Below are 19581 nucleotides of genomic sequence, written 5' to 3'. Positions count from 1 at the left end.
CAACCCTCGGCTCGTCCCGCTCACACACGCAACCCTGCGCCGCGCCACCGCCATAGGTGATGCGCGAGTGCGAGCGAGACGACCGGCTGGACAGCATGCGTACTTTGGTCTGGCAGCCAGGCAACAGAAACGAGTACAGCTTCGATACGATTCGATACACGTCGTTTTGCCAAAAGCGTAGCAGGGCAGCAATGAAAAAAATAAATGAGGAAAAAAATTCGTGAAGCGAGAACCGTACAATTCCCCAACGCGAGTCACGCCATTGTGTAAGCAAATAGTTGGCAATTGTGCGAGTATTGTGCGAAACGGCCGAATTGTGCGTATAACAAATATACTACTTAATTTTTAAGCAATTTACAAATTCTTGCGTGCTGCCTGCCTTCGCTTGCCTGTCGGTGTGAATGTGGGCATGTGCATGTGCCTTTGTGTTAGTGAGTACTGGACACAATACTTTCGCGCTGAAAACGTTTTGCTGTTCCCTTTTCGTCTGAATCGGGCAAATACAGTATAAAAAACGCACACAACTAAATTAACTTTACTCAGAATTTAATAAAGACATGTGGAAACAAAAAATGAGATTGTGTAAATAACTGAAAATAGTGGATCACACAATTGCACGCTGGTCTCATTGCGACTGTGTGTGTGTGTGCTGTGAAAGTGTATGTGTATTAGTGCTGTAAAGGCGCGAGGTGCTGTTTGCTACTGCTAATTGTAGTCGAAAAATTCAATAAATGGAATTACATAAAAACATGGAAACCACCACGTATAATATGAGGCCTGCGCGCCAATTTTCCGTTAGCAGATGATGCAAAATATCAGAAATTTGTGTTTTTCCTATGAAGAGCAGCAACGATGATTTCGTCAGTATGTAAGAAGTCTGTCCGCTTTTCCCATCTCTGCCAGCCCGAGCCCGAGCCTGAGTGTGTGTGTGTGTGTGTGTGTGTGTGTTTGTTCTATACAGTTTTTTTTATTGCGCATCATTGTGTGCAATAGCGCGCTTTCTGACCTCTCTCTCGCTCTCGCCTGTTCGTTTAGAGCCGAGCGCGGCTGCGACTGTTTTAGTGCGTGTATTTTGTACATAACACGCCGGAAAAGACACAACGAGATTTCTTTGGGAGGCGGGCGGAAGAGCGCGATAAAATAAATACACAAATATTAGCGGCTTTTTTTGTTCGATTTTGGGAAAGAGTAAAACTGAGATAACGAAGTAAGCCGACACATATGTGTGTGCTGTGTATGTGCGTGTGAGAGCAGTTTGTAAAACAAAAAGTTTGCCTTCCGTTTTCATTCCAATCGTCGGTACGCCAATCGTTTTTACTAAAATAAATTATTGTTTTGGTTTTGTTTACGTCTAAAGCGACCTGACCAGGATTAGCCCGAGAATCGCGACCCAAATGCGAGCGACCCAACGATGGCACCAGCGCTCACAGCCGAGCCATTAAGTCCCAAGGAGAAGCTCACAAGTACCGCCTCGCCCTCGGCCCGCAGATCCTCTTTGGACAGCGGATCAGTTGCCGGTGGCGGCACAGGAGGAGCAGGTCCGGGCTTAGTGGCCAAGAAGCCATCGACGCCTACGCCGGCAACGGCCACTACTCGAGTCACCCGCTCCCGGGAAGCGGCGGCCGTAGCAGCCGCAGCGGCAGCAGCAGCGGCGGCTGGCGCTTCGCCATTATCGCCGGCAGCCACTATTCCGCAGCTTCGATCCTCGCAACCGAACAATAAACGAAAGTCGGGCGGCAATAAACCCAGCAATGAACCAGCAATGGGGCTGAGCACAGCCCCGACTCCACACAGCTCAAGTAGTAGCGCCAGCGCTGGTTCTTCCACGCCGGATGCCGCTACGGCCTCCACAAGCGCCACACCAGCGGTGGTGGAGCAAAACAACAATAGCAGCACCACACACCCCCACAGCAGCTCGCCTAAGGATAATTCCACGGCTCAGCTACTGGCGGATCTGACGATCAACTTCGAGGAGGCCATCTCGGCGGAGATTTGTCTGAGAAAAACGCTGCCGGAGGTGAGCCTTGGTAAGGAACCGGCCACAACGCCGGCAGCTGCCACGAGCTCCAGCTCCACCACTGAATCCCCTGGTGTAGGCGGCAGCGACGCAGCAGCTGAAGATCAGTCAATTCCAGTTGAGGAGGAGCTGCCCAAGATCGAAACAGATAACATTGAGGGTAAGTTAGGTGACAAACTTCAAGTGAAAATCAAATGCTTACCTGTTCTCCTGGCTTACTTTTCTAGAGCGCCTCAGTCAGTTGGATGGCAATGCCGTTGCCATGCCAGAGGAGCTGCCGCCTCCTCCGCCTGAGCCAGAGCCACCAACAACACCCAGCAGGCAGCAGCAGACGCCAGTCAATCAGCAGCATGATTCCCCGCGACTGCAAGCGACGCAACAACAACAGCAACAACTAACGCCGCAGAGCAACGCCGGATCGATTAATTTCCTCAAAGACGGGGCAGCTGGCGCTGTGCTGGAGGATCAGGACATTGAGGAGGTGCTCAAGGCGCTGAAGACATTCGACGGTGCCCATGTCAATCCAGATGCCATCTGTGATTTTTTCGACGATGTGTGGGAAGAGACGGCACCCGCTCCGTCCATAAACACTACGGCGGCGCCTGTAAGCAGTGTCCCCGAGTTGCCAGACATTAAGCCCAGCTTCAGCGGCTCCAGCATCCTTCCCAGCAACAGCAGTCTTTCCACTGCGAACGTGAGTGTTAAGCCGGATCGACCTTGGCAGGAGAGGCACGCTGAGCTGGAGCAGCAGCAACACTTGATTTCGCGCCGGATCGAATTTCTGTTGCGCCGAATGCGCAAGTTCCAGGCGCGGCAAATGTGTCGCCATGCCAGCGGAGAGGTGGCCGGCATTCTGGAATGGTCCGCCCGCAGTTCCCACAAGGCTCCCAATCCGGCCAGGAGTGCCACTCTCTCCGAGCGGGAGGCAACTGTTCTGTCGATTGTCTCCGGACGACCGGACACTGCATTCTGGGAGGAGCAGAAAAAGCATCCACTGCCTGCCAGCCAGATGAGCAGTGTAATTCGGCATATTGGTACAGCGGCCCGGCATCAGCAGATTTCCCACGCGGCCACCGGTACCTCGGCCACCTTGGCTCCATCTTCCAGCTGGTTCAACAGCGCCAACTCCACAACGGTGCCGAGCAAGCGTCCGCGTAAGAATCAGTTGGATCCCACGACCGGAGCAGGAGCAGCAGCAACAACGGCAGCGGCTGCGAGTTTATCGGGATCTGGAGCAGCAGCAGCAACATCAGGCACAACGGGGTCCAGTACGGATCCTAATACGCCGCGGGCGGACGATATCGTGCCCGGCTACGATAGTTATGTGACCAGCGAACTCACCCACGTGGCAGGACTGCTGCACACAGAGTTGCGAGAGGTTCAGAACGCCATTGATTCTGATGCAACAGAATCCAGTTCCGGCGGCGAGTCCGCCGATGAAATGGTCACCTACAACAATACCCAGCAGCTATCGTTACCCATGTAAGTGCATCAGGCCGTCCATTCTTCTTGATTTTATTTGTTGATGCTCTGGGGGATTTTTCAACTAAACTGCTAGGCTTCCGAATGTTTACTTTGGGTATCCAGCTTTTTTAGCCGTTCGTTTCTGTCACATTTTTAGATCGATTTGTGGCTCTCATGTCCGATAACATCGAGGGTATTTTGTCAATTTGTTGTTGTTGGCTTATTTAGTCTTTGTTGGGCGTTATTTTTTGACAGCCCTTTAAAGTAGATTCTTTATATTCGGTATTTTAGATAGCCCTAAGCAGATGCCACAAATTGTTCATAGCTTTTAAGATTTAAGTCAATCAGATTTAGATCAAATCATTTTGCTTACAACTGCGTATTTACCCGACACCACTTTTCCAGGGATTTTATCAACTTCATTGGAACGTTTGTTGTTGTTAGTTTGTGCTATAGCAAGTACTCTCATAATAATATAAAGTGTTTTACAGCATTATATATTTACCATTTTTATCGTATATTATGCGCCATAGTTCCAAGAATCTCATCCCGGATACAAATCATTAACTATTTGTGTTTTCTTCCATTCGATTCGTTTCAGAACGCGACGCGCTGTTTGGCGCTACTCAAAAGATCGGGCCGCCATAGCTCTGCGATGGTCGTGGCTCTGCTCTCAACTGGGCGACCTGGAGATGAAAATTCGCCAGTACGGTGACCTCTATACGGAGCTATCCCAGTCTAAAGGGGAAGTTCAGCTTGAGGTAACTGCCAGCCAGACACCGTTGACGTCGCCTGCGAATGGCCTAAAGGAGGAGCCGCCATCCGATTGGCTCTGCAGCCGGGCCAGGCCTCTGGTGCTGTCCGAGTTTCGAAAGCGCAAACTCTTCCAGACCACCAACATGCACACAATTTCAAAGAAGGCGGCGCGACCCAGCAACATCAAATGCGGCTGCCAGTGGCCCCAGGTGCCTTGCACCCTGTGCACGGGTCGAGCAGATCCCACGGCGCCCCGGGAGCTGATCGAAACGATGATGCCCGCCAACCGGGTGGCCCTGGTCGATGCTGGCTTTCATCCGGTTCTCAGTTTTGCCAGCGGTGAGTGGAAAATTTCATTGAATTGCCATTTCTGGATTTGATACTTAGAGATGTATTAATTATGAGTGAGCGATCTAGATTTGAAAGTAATTTCAAGCAATAAATAAGCATTTTCTAAAGGGTTAAGTCGATAATTGTGTGATTATGTAATCATGGACAAATATGTTTAAATTATTTAGCTTGAAACACACTTGTACAGAAACCCCTATAAGTTGATATAAATATGGATTATACGTCCTTGGAACTTCCATATCTCGCAGGCATAGGAGAGACCTCTGATAAACCTCTCTTTTCGAATACTTTTTCCTACGTAGACAAATGAATTAAAATGCAACCAATGGTTTAGAATAATTCATTAAATCTGGGAATACTTAAAATTCTTGTTTAGAACCTTAAATAAATTATATTAAAGTAGGAACCGGATTGATTGCATTTTAAATTAAAGAATGCCATTAATTCGGTTACTGTGAAAACCGGAAATAGCGCCCTGAAATTGATTTTAATTTGAGATTGCTTGCCGAAAACCTTTTAACAAAAAATTACATTTTAATTGCTTCTTTCAGATGTTACCCAATCTGTGCACTTGGAGGCCGTTGCCCGCCAGCCGGACTGGCAGTATCGCGTCATGCGCTCCCAGGCCAAGGCCATTGTAAAAGCCATGTGGAAGGCGGAGCGCGAGACGTTAGCCTCCGGCGGTAGCGGCGGACATGCGGGCAGCCGCCGGTCGGGTGATGCGGTAAAGCGGCGATATATACGCCGCAAGGAGCGCAACAATAACTCAAATAAGGAGGCGGGCAGTGGAGCATCAGCAGCAGGAGGAGGCGGTGGCAGTGGCGTCGGCGGAGGGGATAGCGGAAACGGTACTGGTACTGCTACTACTACTTCTTCTACTACGCCTACTACAACGCCACTTGTGGCCAACAGTAAATTATTGTAAACATGACAAAATTCGATAATTTATTAACATAAAACAACAACAATCTTTTGCATCTCTTCTTCTTTCTTTTTCTTTGCATCGAAAATCAACCAAAAACACGAATATTCCAACCAATCCCACCAACCACCAACAACTACAACCACAACAACAACAACTACCAATTGCTTTATTTTGCCATTCCGTTTCTTGTCTCCGTCTCGTCCCGTTTCCGCATTCAATTTACGGATTTAATGCAGCAGCGGCGGCAACGGGCAGGAAGCAGCCACAACAACACCCAACTGGAGTGAACAATTCCAGATCGCAGTGGCCAGACTCTCGCCAACGCCAACAACAACGCCACCACAGTCCCTCCTCAACCTCGATCTCGGCACACAGCGGCGCTAAGAAGTCACGCAAATCCACCAATAACAACAGCAGCAGTTGCAATTCCATACAGCAGCAGCATACATCCGGCAGCAACATCAACAATCATCACCTCAACGGCTACGGGGATCAGTGGGGAGCAGAGCAGAGCAGTAGCAAGAGTCGTCGCAGCTCCTCGCCCACCCACAGTCATCGAAACGAGAGGTAAGCTTGGCATGCAGTTGGACATACTAATAGATGGCTTTTACATATATTGACTTTCTTTCGTTCAGAACCTCGGAACGCCGCATTCGTCCCATCTACGACATCGACAACATCGTTATACCCTACAGCATGGCCGCCCAGACGAGGGTAGAGATTCTCCCCTACAAGGAGATTCCAACGCCCAAGTGAGTACTTTTACACTGCCATCTTGTGGCAATTGGTTTCGGCTCCCATTTATTACTATTCTAATCATGAACCATTTGTGTTCCCTCACATCTACAGGTGGCGCATTGTTGACAGCGACAGTGATAAGGCGAAGCAGTCGGCGGATGAGTCAGCTGAGTGTAAACTCAGCAACGGCAGTGTCCCAGTAACAGCGACGTCAGACGAGCAGCTTTCCAACAAACAAACCGAAGCCCAAACCCCTAAACAAGAACAACAGCTGCCGGATGAGCAGCCTCCAAAGGTCAACGGGTTAAGGCAGAAGGAGGCAGTCGTTAAGCACAATAACAATAATATTATTAACAATAATAACAATAATAAGAATGGACTGGTAAATGGCAATGCCAAGAAGGCTGATCCCAAGACAGCGAAGCAGCACAAAGTGGATAAAAAGGAGGAGAAGGGAAAGAAGCCCAAGCTTAATGGCAACATTGGAAAAAATCAAAATGATAAAACTGCCGAGAAGCTGACAGAATCAACTGCTGAGATAGAGCCACCACTGCCGAAGCGACCCAAGTTGGAAAAGTCCGTAGATGAGGTAACCAAGCCTAAGGCCAATGGTCAGGCGCCAGCGTCCCTCGTGGAAATGGAGGAGGAGGAGTTCATTGAGGAAGATCTCTCCGATGAGGCTTTCATTGCAAGACATCAACGCGCCCTGCTCGAGGAGCGTCGTCGTTTCGAGACGTTCCTAAAGTTTCCATGGAGCACCAGATCACGCGCGAATCGCCGTGCAGATAGTCGCGCTGAATCGAGCGGGGCCAACACTCCGGATCCGGCCTCACCAGCTCCGCATCACGGTGGAGCTGGGCTAGACAACGAAAGCATCCCCTCGCCGCTGGCCCATCCGCTGGAAGGTTTCAACGAGAGCGGGGAGCTGATATCGGGCGGACAGTCACGTCAAGCCCGCCGTCGCACAACGTCCAGCAAGCTCAAGGATCAAACGGAGCGACGCAGCACCACGCCAGATCTTCGAGAGGTGAGCTAGGGGATTTGTGCTCTTAATCAAAACTCCAGAATATTTTCTAACAATCTACTTTCATTTTTTGTGATCAGGGCCATGCGCTGATGCAACAGCCTTCACTCTTTGAGCCTCTGGTCTTTCCACTCTCCGAGGAGGTCTATCAGCGCTTATTAGCCGAGACCTACGCAATGTCAACATCTACACCCAGCACGAAACGGGCCAAAACCAAATCCGTGTCATCTAACTGCGACGGAAGCAGCTTCACAGGAGCCGGAGGTAGCAGCAGTAGTCGGCGCAGCAGCAAGTCCAAGACCAAGCTGAATAATGGACAGCTTAATGGCCAGATCAATGGGCACCCTATGGCGGCGAAGATAGACGGCACCGAGGATGATGGTGAAAGGGTTGTGGTGGAAGGAGGTGGTGGAATTTCAGAGCCGGAAGAGGAGGATGTATTGCTAGAGGAGGAGGACGATGACTATCCGAAGCATCATTTGGCGCCGCTGGACGATGAGCAAGAATCGACACCAGATGCCGAGCTGAATCTATACGATTCGGCCATCGATGCGTATCTGGGAGATCAGGAGGCTCTCGAGGAGGACATGGCCGAGGATCCCTTCGAGGACGACGACCCCAACGATCCGGAGTGGAAAAATCGGACCGATGGTTCTCGCAGCAGACGCACCTAACAAAAAAACAACAAAGCCCAAAGGAGATAACTCGTTTTCGTTATTTAAGTTTTTTTAAACGATTCGTCAATTTTTAGAACACAAACACACAACACAGAAATCAGCCTGCGCAGAGCAACAATTTTAACTTGTTTTAAACGGATTTGTTTGCACTCACAACAAAAGCATTGCCTACTGAAAGCAATCATCTAAGTTATTTAGTTCTACGATCCCGCAGAGAAAAGCAAACACACCACACAAAGGAAACGAAAAAACAAACAATCTAAGAAAAACAAAAACACAAAACAAAAAACTCTTGAAATATTCAATGTAAATACAAGCTAAACACTTAGAGGTAAGCAAGTTATTGATAAATGTAATCTAATTAATCTGTAACCACTCGAACCGTGTTTGAGATCATCGAACGCTCTCACCACGACTCCACGTTGCTGTGTTGTGTTGTGGTGTGGTGGGTGTGTTCGGTTCGAAGGATGGTCGTGTGACGGTTAATCAGAATCAGAAGAAACAAACCAACCCACTTGGGCTTCAAGCCAAAGTGAGCTAAGAATTAAAAATAGTAATCTATCTATATATATATAAATATAAAAACACCCATTTAAATATATATTATATATGCATAACAGACATACAAATACATACGTGAGAATGCCAATAGAGCAGAGTTAGCTGAAGATTTGAAATGTATTCGCACCTGCACGCAAAAGATATAAGAACTAAAAACAAAACCACGATAAATGTAAATTGATCCGCTTAAACCCTACTTCTAACATGTAACAAAGATGGCTGTAGGCCCCTTAATTCTTATTTTTGAAAAGTTTGTCAACTGTATAGAGAGATGGAGAGAGAAATTTAGAGGAAGAGAGGTTCGGAATGTGAAAGAAAGATCGATATGTATGTAAATGTACTTTAGTTGCTTAGGCGTTTTCATTTATACCTTAAAAGTTAGTGGCTAATTGTAGAAATTAAAAACATAAAAAAAAAACAAAACGGAAGCAAAACCTAGTGCGGCTATGCCCGCAGAAATGTTTATTCTTATTTACGTTTTTTTACTACCTACTTCGTATGTATGTTTCATCGCAAAGCTAGAAACAATATTCATTCGTTAACACTTAAAAAAAAAAAAAACAAAAAATACAACCGAAATGTGAAGATTAACTAAGGACCGCGAAAATATAAAAATTTATATTCGTACAAACACACACATGCCAGTCCCATGATCAAGTGGCCTGGCTCTCTTGGAGGGGATTCGTCACCAGATGGTGGACATTTCGCGACATGTGTGCCCTTTCTATGGTGACATCAGTTTAGTTAGTCACAGAACTGGGAGCAGAGATGATGGTAAGCCAAGAGAAATGGATTTACAGAATAGCTCCGACAGTATTCCTCCGAATCTGGGTCTTCTTTTCCAACAGCTTTCTTTGACTTTCCTGCTGGCCTGGAGCTCGGTTTTTCTTAACCAAGCTGAAACTGTGACCACTCCCATTTCTGAGATTGCCCCAGAATCCCTAAAGGAACTTGTCCTTATAAGAAAGACACTAGCCAGACAGGCCCAAAGGCTGAAAAGCCTAGAGATCAATCTGCACCATGTCTTGAGCAAGGTGGTCTTCCTAGCAGATACGGACATCCATGCGGCTCGCACATTCTCCACCAAAGCTGATCCTTTGCTGGAGTTATCGGAACGACTGAATTATTTAATGCAGCGACTGGAACAGGAGGCTAGCACTAAGGAAGTGCTTCAGAGGATAGAAAACCAAATGGACTCTTTGAGCAGGTTTAGTGAGTGCAAGCAAATTCAAGAAGGTTCCCTAAACGACACTATTGCCATGAATGTTCCTCAAGTTAAGGAACTCCCAAAAGTTGGTAAGTCTTAATTACAAGGACATAAACTAAAAGAAACTCACCTGCAAATCCTGCCCAGAGTTTGACCAGCCTGACAAATCGGATTGCTTCGAATTGGTAGATCGAGTGGATGGCGTTTATAGGTTTTTGGTTCCAGAAAGAAATGAACTACAGCGGGACTTTTATGAGCGGTACTGTGCATTCGCCACCGACGGACCCGCCTGGACGGTGATCCAGAACAGAGGCGTCTTCGATCCTGCGGAGAACTTCAATCGCAGCTGGGATGAGTATCGTGCGGGCTTTGGCAATCTGTCCAGGGATTTCTGGTTCGGCAACGAGTTCACGCACCAAATTCTCTATCGCGACGATCACGAGTTACGCGTGGAGTTGGGCTATAATCATGGGGAGGAGTTCCCGGACTGGGCGGAGTACTCTCTGTTCCGGCTGGACAGCGAGGGCTACAGCTATCAGCTAGCGGTGGACGGTGTCTTTCGGGGTTCGCTGCCCGACGCCCTGGAGCCGCACATTCACCTGGACTTTAGCACCTATGATCGCAGGAGCGATGGCCAATCCGCCGGAGATTCCTCCTGTGCCGAGCATTACGGCGGCGGTTGGTGGCTCGATCGTTGCACCAGGTCCAACTTGAATGGCGAGCACGGAAACCAGAGAACAGGTCCGGCCATCCTCTGGTCGTATTGGGGGAATGGATCGGACACTCCGAAAACCTCACGCATGATGATACGGCCCGTAAATTTCGACTCTGGCGGTGATCCGGTGAATAGTTACGAGAATTAAGCGGCGACGAACTTCGAAATTTAAATAGCAATCATCAAATGTTGCTTGAACGTTACCGATAGGTGGCCCTGCCAGTGGACGTTACCGATAGTTATCGTATTAAAATGAAAATCCATCAAGGCGTTTTCCTATATATTTTATATCCTTATTTACTGAATATTTTATTAAATGCTTTATATATATATGCACTTTAAATTTGAAGACTTTTTGATTCCACATCACTAGCCTCTAACGATACATCGTTTGGTTTATCGGTAATTTTCAAAAGGTTTATTTTTTGTTAAATTTGGTGAGCTGCTAAAGTGGAATATAAGCTAAAAATTTATAATAAAAATAGATAATATGTAAAAATAAATATAAACATAAATAAAAACCCATCTTCAAATGGGTTAAAAATTTTTAAAAGAACTTGACACCCAATCGGAATTTGGCCGTTTTTACATATATTTCATGTAAGCGTGTAAAATGGGAATTTAAACTTAAAATTTCAATTTTAATTTAATAAATCTTAAAAAATGTTAGAATTTAATGAAAAATAACGATAACATTTGTTTTTGCAATACCAATGGATAATGAAGATACTACCTGGACAGATGCAAAAATAGTTTAATTGTATAAATCCGTCAAATTAATCTGGGGAAAGTTAAAAAATTCCCTAATTTTGGTAATTTTACTAAATTCTCGATTAAGGGACTTGACAATGGTATATTAAATCGATTTCTATAAATTAAATAATACTGTAATATATTGAAAGGTTTAAGTTTTGCAAGCGTGACCACCCTGTAAGCGCGTGAAAAATGGCTTTCGGCGTGACCGCTTATAGAATTTTATAAATCAGAGATTCAAAAACAGCGATCTTAGGAAATATTCTAAAATATAAAAATACCGTTAATCAATTTCGGACGAATTATATTATATTATATATGCATTTTATATGTTTCTATTTTCGAAAGCGCACTAGCGATGTTTCGAAATCATCGATGTTATCGATGTTGGCATCGATGTTTTGCCACCTCTAGAGTAGCGTTTTAAAAAATCATAACAAATCAAAACGCGAAACGCGAGAGTTGTTTTATTCCGAAGTATAAAAAACTAATATTGATATTAAAATATTGAAAAATATACTATTGATTTATTTAACTACCATCACAACATCAACGGCTAGTACATCATTTTACGACACGACGGGCTGGAATTAGTGCCGCTCGTAAACGCATCGCGTATTTTTTTTATTGATTCGTCGGCAGCGAGAGTCCTCGTCATAATGCAAATCAAAAACACTCGGTCTAAATAAATAAAGAGACTAGCTAATATTTAGTTAATATTGCAAGTGCAGTTCTGTTTCTGAAGGGTGTGTGTGCGATTACGGAGTTCGGAAAATACGCAAACTGACATTGTAACTGTGTCCTGTGGAACCATGCATGTGTGTGTAGGTGAGCGGTAAAAAGAAGAAAAAAAGTTAATTTTCGCGGGAAGAAAAAGGTGAGTAAAAGATTTTTTCTAAGTTTAACATTATTTAAGAGACAGTGAATTTGTAACATTCAACAGAGAAGCAACCCCCTACAAAGCGTCTATTTACGGTGTCTGAAACCGGATTCCTCAACCCCCGCTTACTTGAGTTACAAAACAAAGAAAATTCTTTTTCGTTGGGTTTTATATATATTTGTATGTATGTATGTATGTACATATGTAGATATATCTAATCGAATTAGCTCCCCCCCCACCACCTGCCGATATGTATTATCTGTCTAGACGGATTTTGCACTCGATGTCGAGGGATTGCCAAAAAATGCAACAACAAAATTTGGAGCAGACAAATTGTTACAAAATTGCAACCACCAGAAGAAGCAGATGAAAAGGAGAAGCAAAAGGAGAGAGAGCGTGAGCAAGAGAGAAGGGCAAGAGGAACACCACACAGGTGGCGGGATGATAGATAGAAGGGAGGGGGAGAGCCGCGTCTTTAATTTATGCAGCTCATCTTTATTTAGCCTGATATTTTTTATTGTACGCTTTGTATGCTCGATGCCCATTCATTGAGAATCCAAGAATCGTTTCATCTCTCCTTTCCGAGGAGCGTGTGAAACCCGTTTGGTCTCATCTGCTCAGCTCGCAGCTCGTTTTGGCTTTGTTTTTGTGCTTTTATTTGTATTTCTTTCTTTCTGTTTGTGGTGCCATGCAATTCGCTTTTATTTGAGTTCTTTTCGTCTTGCTATACCCTTGTAGAGTATTTTAATTTTAATCAGAAGCTTTAAACGCATTAAGGAAGTCATTTCCGATCCTATAAATTGTATATATTATTCATCAGCATCATCAGCCGAATCGATCTAGCGATGTTGGGAAGCAAAAAAATTGTAAACATTTTTTTTTAAATTTTATAAGGGTTAACATCGTTAAAATTGTCAAAAATTTGTCAAAAATTGGCTTAATTAAATTAAATTTAGTATGCAGATTTATTAACGAAATCGAAACTAACGTAATCAAAGCTAATCGAAACTAACTAACAAACTACAAGGGCATATAAACTTCGGTTTTCCCAAGTTAGTTCCCTTTCCTATTGTTGTTGTTGTTGGGGTTGTGTAATTCAATTTAAATTGATTTTCTCATTGTGTGCTATGCATCTCTCTTGTTTGTTTCTGTTGTTGTTGTGGTGTTTGTTTCACTTTTCTCTCGCGTCCTCTTTTTTTTTTTAACGAACCCCAACGGGCATTTTTTTTAAATCTAACTATTGTAGATTTAGGTATTGTCGCTTTTTTTTGTTTCCCCCTATTGGATTTTCGCACATTGGTTATTTTTACAACAAAGCCGAGCGCTAATTGAAAGCCATGGGTTTTTGAGTGTATCCATCCGAACGAGACCCCACTTGGCACCTTTTTAATTAAATATTCAGATTGGAATGTTTGAACAACATTGAGTAATTCGAAATGTAAATAAATCAAACTTAAATATAGCATGTCCATACGTACATATGTTGTTATAATTTACGGCACACTTTCTGTCTGCAAATAGCAATGTAGGATAATACTATCTTTAAATATTTAATTCCTTTTTATTACATTTATGAAAAGGGAATAATATACGTTAAAATACTGACTTGCTTCTGAATGTTATTTTAAGATACAATATTTCTGAATCATCAATTTCTTTAACCCAGTTAACTTTCCAAGGTATTTTCTATTTTATTTATTTTTTCTCAATGTACCGACCAAGTCATCGTCTCTTTTGAACTTGAATTGAAACTGACAGCGCTTATTTCTTGCTTTGTTTACTTTCCGTCTCTCAACCCAGTAAGAACAGGCACTAAATCTATGCCCGCTAAGTGAGTTTTTATTTCTTCGCGTGTCGAGCTATTCGCACTAGCCGGATAAAGATCAGAGTTAGCACGAACATAAACACGGGATTCCGCAACCCCGGGCAATAGGTTCACATGCTGGTGACTCCTCTATTCTACTTCTCTACGGTAATTTGCAATTTATAAACATTAGCTATGTTAATCGCATAAGCCAATAACATACAAGCTTCGAATTTCGAATCACTCGTCTCATTTGCATGGGCATCCCATTTGGTTGACAGGGAAAATGTATGTATGTAGTATATAGCTGCAACGGCCTGGAATACTTGAATAATCATAACAATCGATCGATCAACAAATGTAATGGCCTCAAATCGCTCCTCCCTAGCGGTGGCGGTCAAGTGGCCAATGGAGCTGAAAAACTTTTCGTCGTCTGGCATAGGGAGGGTCTTGGCCGGTTCATTGACTTTTTTCGGGGTGGCAGGCGTCCGGGGATGTTGGTGATGACGATGACGATGACGATGACGTTGACGGAACCGCAACAGTTACAGGCTCCAACAAATGCCCCATCCACACCAATAACAGCAACAAAAGCACTGCCACTTGCAGTCAACAGCTGGCAACAACAAAAACATAAAACAAACAAAAACAAACCACAAAAAATTAAACCAACAACAAAAAGAGGAGGAAAAAGAAATTACAAGGTGTTTTGCAAACTCTGTAATACCCTTACAGGTATAGAAAGTGAATTATGTATCTTGAAAAGGGAGCCTATTTTACAAATTCTTAAATTATTGGGTTGAAATACTTAGACTTGAGTTAATGGCCTGTATTTAGGTACATTAAAAATGATAACTTCATGTTGCATATATTAAATACCACTAAAATTCTTGTTAATAAATGAGAAGAGTTACTAAATGTAAATACAATACGTTATTGTACGTCTTATTTTAGAGATCAATCGTATGGGAAAATACTTTAGACTTGTTATTATATTTGATCATTATTAAACTTACATTGCACTGACACATGTTATTATATAATTCGACGCAACAAACCTGTTTTTCGCTCTAAACTTGTTCCCATACGTTCCGTTTTTCTCCGTCATCTGCACTGTTGATGCTGATTAAAAATAAATACACGATTTTAAAAAGTACTTTGACATGGAAAAACATTGTACCTTTGGGGAGAGGGTATAAGCCAAAACAATACGCAAACGGCAGCTAAACGAAACGAAACAAGATTTCAATGCAGGAATTTCCATTACAAATGTTGCGGTTGTTAGCCTGGGTTGGCTGATGGCTTTTGTCAACTGCCGTTGGGTAGGATGGGCTGAGCTTGGGGATTGGGAATGGGAATGGGATGTGGCCCGAGATTGCGGCCAAAACGGCACCAGAAGCAGGGGGAGGAGACTCCAAATGGAGCGCTCTCAACTGGCAATTTGACAAACGCTGCACGCACTTGGCCCCGGCAGAGACAGACTTTTCCACCGTTGCAACGGTTGCACGTTTAGGCCGAGTGCAAAACTCAAATGTCGCTTTGGCTTCGAGTGCTGCCAACAAACTGGGATGCAATTGACCTGAAAACAAAGTGCGGAAAAGGCATCGGAATCGGTATTGGTACGGGCAACTGCAGCAGGCCGCAAAAACTCGTTCGAGTTGATTTGGCATCTTTGTATTCATCTTGTGGTTCAATGAGTCACTGTCCGCAGTCCGGTCTGGATTTTCGATGCCTGACACCGTTCTGCCTTTCTCTTGGCGCACTGCCCCTTTCTTTTATTTCCAAATCTCTGCCCTCAAATCGGTTGGCCAACAGATGCCATTTGGCAGGCCGTAAATGCAAAAAAAAGAAGGGAAAGACCAGGAGATGGATGATATTATTCCACCAGCTACCGAGGGCATCGTAGAATCAAGGATCCGAGGGGAGAGTTAAGCAGATGTTCAGATCCATTGAAACTTCAACTTTTATAAGAGGGTTTAAAAAAGTTATCAATAAATAATGAATTAAAACTTTACAGACATCTGTCTGAAGTTGAATTCTCTACTAAAAAGGAAGGAAGCTAAATTGGAAAAGCCGAAGTTTTGTATACCCTTGCAGTTTGTAATTTGATTCCAAGACGAAACTAGAAATCGATCGTAATTGAGTCAAAAATATATTAATTTCACTTTGTAAAGAATTTTTGTGTTGGTTATTCTTAGATGTTTTTAAAATATCGCTATGGATAAACCTTTGGATCTAACTTAAAAAAGGCGTAAATCCTCTACAAATTCGTAATGGCGTATACAAAATCAGATAACTAAAAATGTTAAAAACTAACATAAAGTATATATATCTCAATATTTTACCCGATCAGCTTGCAGACTTTGATCACAACTTGAGATTGCAGTGTCTGCTGGAGTCCGCGAAAATCGTGCCTGCCTGCTAATTCCTTCACTTGCACTTGCTCTGCTCATCTTGGCCATAATCATAATTATCATCATCGTCTTTTGTTGGCCTCTTCGTCGTCGTTTGTCGGTCGTCGCCATCGTCTCATTTGCGTGGGCTTAGGAATACAAAAAAAAGCAAGAAAGAAATAGAAAAACCAGATTTTTTCAAGGGCCTGTGCCAATTCTCGACTGCTCTCTTTCTGTCTCTGTTTTGTTCCCTGGTCTCTTTTCAGCTTTTGCCGTCTTTTATGGCTGCTTTTACTTGGCAATCAATAAACAACGACCTTCTTCTTCCTCTTCTCTCGAGCGAATGGGCTAAAAGTTACTTGGATTACTTGGAGGAGGAGCCAGCAAAGCATGCTTCAGTGCTCCGTGGCCGGGTTCCTTTTTCTCGTCCCGTTTAGGAGAGCTTATTCGCCACTTGAAGCCGCCATCCGCCCGTCATCCAAGCCATCCCAGTCAGCCACTTGAGATGCACTCTCCGCACCACCTGCCCCACCAACGCTCCTCCAGCTCCTTCAGCCACTTGATTTCGAGGCATTTTTCAAAGTTAATTGCTCGCTGGCAATCGGTTGGGAAAAATGCAGAATGCAATGTTGTAGGCAGAGTTCAAAAAATTCCCGTAGATTTATTTTTCACAGAAACTGTTATTACATTTATGGTTATTCAATTCAAAATCCCTTAAAAAGAATTTGAAGTAGTTTTCTAGTAAAAAGTATTGCATACTTTAGGCTGTTATGTAGGGAGAGTACTTTGGAGAGTCCTTAAAATAAGTCATATATTCCTTCTTCCTTCTATAACAATACTTTTCGATTCGACAAGTTTTAAAGATTTTATTTCCTTAGAAATATGGCGAACATGGTGCTAATTTCTGTCATTAATCTTAAATAGAAGTTAGCGCCTGAAACAAGTTCGCAGATTAATGCTGAGGTAAAGATTTCCACATTGCGGTTGAAAAATAAACCAAAAGTGGTTTGCCAATGGCCAGCGATGTTCAAGAACTTTACAACAAGCCAGAAAAAGGATGTTAAGAGGCTATAAAAAAATAGTGTAAAAGCTAAATTGCTTGATAAAGAGAAAAAAAGTAGCAAAAAGGATGAAAGGAAAGGAAAAGCTTATAAAAGGAAGCATTAAACATTCTAAAAGAAGTGAAAAAGAATTGCGAAAAACTTTTTTTCAAAGTTGTATAATTACGGTTGAAAAGTTAATATTCAAAAGGAAATTGGGAATATTGCAATAGATGCAATAAACTTTTAAGAGTCCATTTGCATTAAGAAAAGTTGAATTTTAAGTTTGAAGACTATTTAAAGTACTGGAAATAACAAAAATTATTATGTTTATTTATTATTAACAGTAGTTTCAGGAAGCCTGTGCTTGTAGGAACCTTAAGGGAATATTTATAAAAATCGAAAATAATCTTAGTTCCGGCTGCTGTTGTAAGAAACACTAAAAATAATATTTAATAATAATAATTAATAAGTCCAGCTGTAAACATTTGGCAAAAAATTACTACAACCTTAACCAATTTTGCTCTTGACAAACAAGGAACCATCTGGAATCCCAGTTGATGCTTCCCACCTCAGCAGCCTCAGTTGTAAAACAAAAGTAATTCCAGCTGCTCCTCTCCAACCCGAGAGGGGAATATAGGGGGGAGAATTCTCAAACACCTCCACATTCCGAGGCGTCCCATGGAGAGCGATGGCCAAGGGGGAATTCGACGGGGGCAGGTGGAGAGGCTGGGATGGCTGGGACTCTGCTGTTGACGGCGCCGACAAAGCAAATACAAAGCCAAACCTGGCCAACAGAATGAAAACACAGCCAGGAACAACGTAACCCAAACAGATCTCAGCAGCAGATGGGCGAAACTGGGGATGCTTTTGGAGTAGCTGAAAGACTAGTGAAGCTACATAATATACTGAAAAGCTTAGCCACAATTTTAATTTATTATACCCTTACAGGGTATTTTAAATTTAGTTCGAATCTTGAAATGCTGTGAAGGAATTATTTCCGACGAATTGTCGTATAAAAATATAGATAAATATTGTGCTATTATTTTAAGCTTAGTTATAATCGATTTTCAATTTGATGCATCCCGAAGTTAGTTTTTAGTAGGAAGTATTCCACTATGAGGCCTGAAGGATAATCTATCAAAAGAATTTTGATTTAATTCATTACTTTCGAACATCTTTTTAATAGATTTCAAAGCCCCATGATTTTTATGATTTAATTATTTTTTTTTTAATGACCTTAAATGATTTAAAGAGAGGGCAGCACTGGCCATGTGACCCCCACTGTTGAGTGGGGGAGATTGGGTGGTAAGGTGGCTTTATCATGCTGCGCTGCTGCAATTGCCGGCTGCTAACGAGCCGATGCAAACCGAATCGCAGCCGAGCGAGAGCCGAGGGTCCGACGACTTCCTCCGGGCGGCTCAGTTACGTTTTGTCGCAGGCAGAGGGCGCTTCGCTAGCTCCTCCAGGCTTCCGGTTTTTTCCAATTTTCCTTTTTATTCGCCGGCAAGGACAACGCGAGTGGAAAAATACAACAAAATCAAGAACGTGGAGGGGGTGGACAACTAGCTAGAGCAAATCGGAGTGAAAGGTCAACAACAATTGCTTTGTCTCTAATTACGAGTGTCCCATTCATGGCCAATAAAGGATTCAATCCGCTGTGCATTCATTTAAATTAAGGATAAAAAAGGTGGAAACTTTTCATTTACCAGTTCTTTTACATTGTGTAAAACCAGGAAAAACTTTTAGCTCACCGCTGGGCGAGTGTGTCTCTGTGTGTGTCTGTGTGCGGCGGGCGCTGATTTATGTGTTTTGTCCTTGTTCCGCGCCAGGACGAAAGGACTTTTTGCCATCCCGTTTTGTGTGTAAGTTGGTAATGTAAGTTTATGTAATAGACATGTAAATTGCAGTTTATTTTAAGGGAGAACAATGAGTAATGGAAGGACATAGTTTAAAGTTGGGTTCCCGAAGGGTTTTTTGCTTTATAGATTTGATTTGGCGTTTGTGTTTTGAAAATAAGACTTGGAAAAATATATTTAACGAAACGAAACATTAAACATGTTAAGACAAGGGAGTTGAAGTCATCAGAATACAAAGAAATCATTTAAAACAAGAAAATGGCCTAAATATTAGAATTTCTTTGGGTATTTATTTGGGATATTTCAGAAACAGTTCATCTTTCAGAAAGTTTTTTTATTTAAGACAAACATTTAATCATGAAATCTATTTGGAAAATATTTCCTGTTTTTATAAAAGTCTTTCTTTCCAAACTAACT

General features: G+C 43.1%; 3 protein-coding genes and 1 long non-coding RNA gene across 19 annotated transcripts in view; 3 read left to right on the top strand and 1 right to left on the bottom strand.

The window, feature by feature from the left end:
- Positions 1–52: 52 nt before the first annotated feature.
- nsl1 (non-specific lethal 1) lies at positions 53–8947 on the top strand. Of its 14 annotated transcripts, none has more exons than XR_015273035.1 (10): positions 132–266; positions 351–431; positions 1358–2177; positions 2245–3499; positions 4083–4576; positions 5140–5509; positions 5750–6080; positions 6149–6265; positions 6363–7278; positions 7356–8947. XR_015273035.1 is itself a non-coding variant. In XM_086838872.1 (10 exons), the coding sequence occupies exons 3-10, from the start codon at positions 1412–1414 to the stop codon at positions 7947–7949; spliced, it is 4833 nt and encodes a 1610-aa protein (XP_086694998.1). In that variant the 5' UTR covers positions 132–266; positions 351–431; positions 1358–1411; the 3' UTR covers positions 7950–8947. The 14 variants fall into 14 exon arrangements, 10 of the variants coding, with proteins under 10 accessions (XP_020818472.2, XP_020818477.2, XP_020818476.2 ...); XM_086838872.1 differs by having other exon boundaries at positions 5140–5499; XM_086838873.1 differs by having other exon boundaries at positions 144–266; positions 351–864; positions 5140–5499.
- LOC147642762 (uncharacterized) lies at positions 3958–10296 on the bottom strand. Its single transcript, XR_015273037.1, has 2 exons — positions 9851–10296; positions 3958–4619 (listed from the first exon to the last, which is right to left on the bottom strand). It is a non-coding gene; the product is annotated as an uncharacterized LOC147642762 (long non-coding RNA).
- Positions 9036–10778, top strand: LOC110191847 (fibrinogen-like protein A). The gene is made up of 3 exons (XM_020962822.2): positions 9036–9287; positions 9362–9809; positions 9868–10778. The coding sequence occupies exons 1-3, from the start codon at positions 9282–9284 to the stop codon at positions 10581–10583; spliced, it is 1170 nt and encodes a 389-aa protein (XP_020818481.2). The 5' UTR covers positions 9036–9281; the 3' UTR covers positions 10584–10778.
- A 796-nt stretch (positions 10779–11574) lies between these two features.
- Positions 11575–19581, top strand: part of alpha-Man-IIb (alpha-Mannosidase class II b) — a 23225-nt gene continuing 15218 nt past the window's right edge. Inside the window, exons 1-2 of one of the 3 annotated variants that reach the window (XM_086838869.1) lie at positions 18729–18995; positions 19055–19170. The gene's annotated coding sequence lies outside the window, so the exon portion shown is untranslated. Of the gene's footprint in view, positions 12066–18728; positions 19171–19581 lie in introns of those variants that run through there. The other 2 variants (XM_020962968.2, XM_086838868.1) reach the window with 2 other exon arrangements.

This window comes from Drosophila serrata, unplaced genomic scaffold (genome assembly GCF_035046125.1).
Source record: "Drosophila serrata isolate PLE 108 unplaced genomic scaffold, ASM3504612v1 contig_360, whole genome shotgun sequence".
NCBI classification, from domain to species: domain Eukaryota; kingdom Metazoa; phylum Arthropoda; class Insecta; order Diptera; family Drosophilidae; genus Drosophila; species Drosophila serrata.
This window is presented reverse-complemented; position numbering and strand designations above follow the sequence as displayed.

Coding starts and splice junctions, on each gene's coding strand:
- nsl1 (XM_020962813.2), top strand. CDS start 1,412: ATGGCACCAGCGCTCACAGCCGAGCCATTAAGTCCCAAGGAGAAGCTC. Junction 5,500..5,749: donor AACGCCACTTGTGGCCAACA/GTAAATTATTGT, acceptor GATTTAATGCAG/CAGCGGCGGCAACGGGCAGG. Junction 6,081..6,148: donor CACAGTCATCGAAACGAGAG/GTAAGCTTGGCA, acceptor TCTTTCGTTCAG/AACCTCGGAACGCCGCATTC.
- LOC110191847 (XM_020962822.2), top strand. Junction 9,810..9,867: donor TAAGGAACTCCCAAAAGTTG/GTAAGTCTTAAT, acceptor AATCCTGCCCAG/AGTTTGACCAGCCTGACAAA.